Raw genomic sequence first — 6,058 nt, 5'->3', positions numbered from 1 at the left:
TTTAGACATGTTGCTTGACTGATTTGGCTGGACCCATTATCCTAACAAAGGGACCAGTTCAGCAGATTCCTTCTGCTACAAATCCCAAGCTTACAGCTATAAAACCACAGGCTTGGACGGTGCCCAAAGACATCATCCATACCAACCCCCCAATCCTATAACAATACATATGTACATCAGGAGGAACAGCGATTTCCTACCCTGCGTTACCTGTTCTCTTTTTCCATAGAGATGTTCTATTTTCTGGATCCTGCCTCCCAAAAATCACTTCCCCCAGTTTTGTGGATGTCCTTTTGAAATTTTGAGGTACTCAGTATACACAAAAGGTTGTATTCAACTAAGTCCTACTCACAGTAGACCCACTGAAATGAATGAACCTAAGTTAGTCATGTCTATTAACTTCAGTGGGTCTACTCTGAGTAGGACCGCCATTCACTACCACCACTCAGACAGAGTGCGCTAACTTCTTTTCTGCTGCCCACCCCCAATAACCTTTCCAGACCCTTTTGGTGACCCATTTATGCAATGTCACCCCCAGAGCAGTTTGCCTGGCACCTCCACTGTGATCTTTCAGGCATTTTTGATTCTCCCAGGCCATTTCATTACAATATGTGTGTTTGGTGCTTCTGAATTCTTGCACTGAGTTCTTTCCCCTTGCTGGTTTTATGCAAAACTTTTGCAAACAGATTTTAGATGTCCTTTTTATTGCTCAGTCATGATGATGTGTACTCATGATGCTATCAGGATGGTCATATGCTGTGCTACTTTCAATATTGTGTGTGCCTGCTAAGGGTTTGGGGGCAGTCACACTTTCTGCTTTGGTTGCACTATAGCCCCTCCAGACAGCAGTAATATGGCAGTACTGGGGAAACATTGCAAAGCAAACTAAAGCGGAATAAATCCACCACTCATGCTCTGCGAGCCCCTCCAGACTGGTGTTTTACCGCAAATGTATTCTGCAACACATCCTTAACAAAACACTATGTTAGTGGTAGACGTATTCCGCTTTTCGGGGGCCCTTGTTTGTGCTTGCAAAGGTTTTGGGGCGGCCACACTGCTTCATTTCTGATCAGTGCTTATTCCGGCACATCCTGCTGAAATCCCCTAACTTTTTATATCACAAATGTTCTGCTTTATTTTTGTCCTGCTTTTATTTCACTATAGCCCCTCTGGACAGCAGTAGCGTGGTACCATTGGGGAAGTATCACAGAACAAACAAAAGCAGATTATATATCCACCATTAATGCATTGTTATTGTGTCAAGAACATGTCACAGAATACTATACACCCACAATAAAACACCAGTCTCTGGAAGGGCCTTGCGACGCTTCCCCAATGCTACCACATTATTGCTCTCCAGAGGGCTATAGCTCAACAAGAGAGGGTCTTCCTCAACCTGATGCCCTCCAAATGTTGCTAGACCTCCTCTCGTTTTAAAAAATGGACTAGATGTGCATTCCAGTATGGAAAAGAGGAGGACCATAATGAAAATATCATAAAGTTAATGCTTTAATGATAATATTTAAATAATATAATAATATTTAAATAAACCTCAGCTAATGCTTCACAAAATTGCAACACTCTGCTGAAAGGGAAAGTGAGGCTAACCTGTGTTTGAAAGTATTAATAAAAACTTAAATAGGTTTACAAAGCGATGGTGACCCACGGAAAGGAGGGGACTATTGTTTCTGGTCATATTACAAAAGATGTCAAGTAGGTATCTAAGCGTGCATTCCATGCAACAATCGCAATAATTATACAGACACTCTCCTGGGGTGAGATGGCATTTCCCCAGAAACACAATGTTGTACTTTTGAGGGCTGGGATGGTGCAATAGCTCTTCAAACAAACCTCGACCTTCAGGGATGACATGCTGCGGGCCACATGCACATAAGAGGTGGCCGTGCATTTATTGTGGGGGGGATGGAGAATCTCAGGCCTGGGGGCCAAATTCACTCCTCCAGCCTTCTCTATCTGTTCTGCAGGGCTCTCCCCAGGCTATTCCCCTCACCCGCCCTACTTCACACTCACCTTGAGTGCTTTCACCTGGCTGAGGTGTGTCCTTGAACTCTGATAATGCCTCTGGCTTGCTAGGAGGGAGGGCAGAGGAGTGTGTGTAGAAACTAGCCTACCGTACAAAAGTAAAATTCACATTCATTACTCTGCCTGCTTTTGCCTCTCACCATGCCCCCTTTTGCCTCCAGCCCTGCTCACCACAGGCACGCACCCCCTGAAAGATTGCACAGGAGAGAATGCAGCTCTTGGGCTGAAAAAACGCTGGGCAAGAAACAAAAGGTGTGTGCACTGCAAAGACCTCAAGAGCTGCTTCAAATAACATTTTTCTCTCTATCCAGTCACGCTTCCAGCTGCTGCCCAGCCAGCTGTCACTCACTCAGCCTCTCTGGCAGTGCAGTGAACCTTAAAAATGCCAGGGAAATGCCTGAACACCACCATTTGAGCCCTGGCGTTGCCTAACAGCACTGAGTTTTTAAAATCCACTTCCAGTTGATTGATGCAAAGGTATGCCTGAGGAGCACGAAAGAGCCCTCATGCAGGAGCAACTGTCCACTACAACACTGGAGGACGGCAAAGGGCCTCCAAAGAAAGATAAGAAAATACAACCTATTTTTCAAAAAAGCCTCGACCAAAAGCCCACAAAGCAGCAAGTACTTTGCCAACTGGTTAATTCTTTCTGTAATAACATGTTACCTTCCGCAAAAATCCTAGCTGCTTAAAAATGGGAATCTGTAAGGGTGCCAAAGAATAATGGAACAGCTTAATAAAATTTGGAATGGAGCCAAATTAGTTAAATTTATCCAGGAACATGCAAACGATCAAGGAGTGTTGTTGTTGTTTTTTAAATGAACAATGGGGAATTGTCCTTTTGTTAGATTTTAAATGGCTCATTATAACTTTTGTTGTTCAGGAATGTAGTTATTGTGAATAGACTGCTTTTTTCCAGGTTTTAATGGATTATATTTACTTTAATTGAGAGACAGTGTGGTGTAATGGTTAAGGTGTTGAACTATGACATGGGAGACCAAGGTTCTAATCCCCACACAGCCATGAAGCTCACTGGGTGACCTTGGGCCAGTCACTGCCTCTCAGCCTCAGAGGAAGGCAATGGTAAAACCACCTCTGAATACCGCTTACCATGAAAACCCTATTCCTAGGGTTGCCATAAGTCGGGATCGACTTGAAGGCAGTCCATTTCCATTTACTTTAATTATTTCTATACCACTTCTCTTTATCACACTAAACCCAAAGCAATTCACAGCATAAGAAAGATAAACAAATAGCAACCAGTCAATACAGAAAACCTAATAAAAACTAGGATAGCAATAAAGTAAAAATCCAATCTCTTAGAAGTGTCATGTGGCAACAATCATATTCATCATTACTTTACTATAAGACATCAATAAAGTCTAAAACTGGGACTATATAAGCTAAAAGCATCCTGAAGAAGCCAGGACTTAGCGAAATCCTTAAACGCAGTGGTGCCTGGTAACCGCTGGACCTGGTGGGGGCGGCCAAGGGGGCACCAAAGACAGGGCCATTTTTTCTGGTTTTCTCCCCCTCCTCCTTTGCAAAGATACTGTGGAAACGTAAGCAATGCGGTAGCAAAAATACTGGTAGGGCTCTGCCCCACCTTGCCCTGGTGACCAGCCTCCCATGCCAAAAAGTATTGTGTTGGGTCAGTGGTGTAGTGGAAGGGGAACATAGCAGACTGGAGCTCTGGGGCTTTTTTCAGAGCAGGAGTGATGACATCATCTCCTGGGGTGCCCAGGATCATTGACAGACCTCCCCTTGCTCAGGCAAGTAGATGAGGTCATCTTGAGTCTTTCACGTTTGTTTTGTGACACAGAGCTGGGGTGGGGAACCTGTCCGTCCATTCCGTCCGTGGGCCTACCAGGCCAGCCAGTCCTGCATTTCAGAATTTACTGTTACATCACTGGTGTTGGGGCCCGCAAAACTCTCTGGGGTATGGATTCTACAAGGCTGGTGCTATTACTGAAGAAGGCCCTGTGCCTGGCGAAAGTTCGCCTAACTTCATTTAGCAAGAGCATCTGAAGCAAGACTTCAGATATTGAGCGGAGTTGTACATCGTTGCTTTTTAATATGTTAACATTTTGAAATAAAGTATTTTAAATTGGGGGGAGGGGCACAATACGCAACAACTTCAAAAGGGTGAAAAACCTGGTTAATTGTTAAAATGATGAAGGTTCATGATGATGATGATTAAGTAGGATCTGCAACAAAATGTTGCAGTGCATATTGCTCATGTTCAGGGTTCCAGCCCGCCCACCATGCTTCTTTCAGAATATTACTTTCCCTGGGTTTTCTGGCCCCCCACCAAAAAAATATCAGCATTCCATGGCCACTGAGTATGCTCAGTCCTCATTAAGCTGCAAACCCTAACCCCAAACCGTTCAGGACTTTACAAGTGAGAACCAGTGCTTTAAGCTGTACCCAGAAACAAACTGGTAACCAGTGAAGGTGGGTCAAGAGTGGAGTAACATGCTCCCCAAAACTGTCTCTGTTCAGAACCTTGTTCATGTCGATGCAACCCGAGATTAAATGCACAAGCATTACTCTCTCCAGCATCCACAGCAAATGACACCAGAGCCTCCTGCCCTGTCCCTTGCTGACCCCTCTTTTGCCATCAGCAATGTCACCTCTGTTTTGGCACCTTTTTACCCACGTATTAATGTCACTCACTTTTGATTTTTTCCTCTTTTCTTTTTTAGACACCAAGATGGCCTAGAATCCTGCAGCGAATATGTTAAGGTAGGAAAACTTTCTTGGGTGAGCTGCGATTATGCAGGAAGTGGATCTTAAGCACTAAACCAAATAGCCCTCTGGATGAGGAGCATCTTTGGGGCCCACCCCTGTCTGCTGACCCTACTCCAACTCTTGAATGCCCTGTGTTTTTTTCTTTATTGCAGTTGTGGCCCATTTCAAAACTTGGATGAACAATTCTCATGCATTAATTATCATTGGTATTTATATATGTGTATGTGTGGATCAGATCACAGTCATCAGACCTGGAGGGTTGTATTCAACTACGTTCTACACAGAGATGATTGATTGAAATTAATGGACCCAAGTTAGTCATATCTATTAATTTCAGTGGATCTATGAGTAGGGCTAACATTGGAGATAACCCATACTGTTTGTTGCACAGGCACTGACGTTGCAAATTTCATCATTGCCATCCTTAGATTTGCATTGTGAGGACTCGATTGTTGGAGGGGTTTTTATTATTATATCCCATGATTTTGTTAAGCTTTGTTTTATTTATGTTGTTCTGTTGCTAAGAAAACTTGTGATCCTCCAGATGTTGCTGAACTACAACTCCCATCAGCCCCAGCAAGCACAACCAATGGCCAGGAATTATGGGAGTCATAGTTCAGCAGCATCTGGAGGGCCAAACGTTCCCCATACCTGGTCATTGACAAGTGATGATAATGACAATTATTTTTAGCAAATGCAGTTCTCTTAGCACCAGTCCATATGTAGCCAAAACATATGTAGCCCCTGTGGTTTTTATAATGCCATGTGGCAAAAGGCATGCTTTATTGGCTTCTCCAGATGTCACATGTAAAGGGGTTCAAATCTATTGCAAAGTCGCTGCTTATCCCTCAGCAAACTATGAACATTCTTGAGGATTCATTAGAAACCCACAGTGCCACGGGCTAAACGTTGATCCTACTGTTGGTTGCACTCCTAAGTTTATCGCAGGTCAAGTGCCAAGGCTTGCAAGTATCCACCCAGAGGCTCACTGTAGCTCAGAAGCACAACTTAGGCTACACGCACACTACTTGCTTAAAAAGCAGCAAGACCAATTTGTCTGGGTGTGATTTGAAAGGAATCTGCACCTGGCTGTACACATCTTTGATGGAATGCATCCAGCCCCACTGCTGATGTTAGAGCTTTTAGGACCACCCACTGCAAAGTGTTTCCATTGAACTGACTTCAGAGTCACAACAGGTTGATAGACCAAACAGTTTTGAAGTCGGTGTGAAGCTGGCATGAAGGGAAAACACACCTGATCTCA

The 6,058-nt window shown here is 43.9% G+C and overlaps 1 protein-coding gene across 3 annotated transcripts in view; it reads left to right on the top strand.

Moving 5' to 3' along the window:
* The window catches only part of SH2D3C (SH2 domain containing 3C), a 125,197-nt gene that overhangs the window by 56,514 nt on the left and 62,625 nt on the right, over positions 1-6,058 (top strand). For all 3 annotated transcript variants that reach the window (XM_061604380.1, XM_061604381.1, XM_061604382.1), the window contains one exon: positions 4,749-4,788. In XM_061604380.1, the coding sequence (XP_061460364.1) occupies positions 4,749-4,788 (40 nt within the window). The remainder of the gene's footprint in view (positions 1-4,748; positions 4,789-6,058) is intronic.

Source organism: Rhineura floridana, chromosome 20, assembly GCF_030035675.1.
Source record: "Rhineura floridana isolate rRhiFlo1 chromosome 20, rRhiFlo1.hap2, whole genome shotgun sequence".
Taxonomy (NCBI): domain Eukaryota; kingdom Metazoa; phylum Chordata; class Lepidosauria; order Squamata; family Rhineuridae; genus Rhineura; species Rhineura floridana.
The sequence above is the reverse complement of the archived record's forward strand: the minus strand, read 5'-3'. Positions and strand labels throughout refer to the sequence as shown.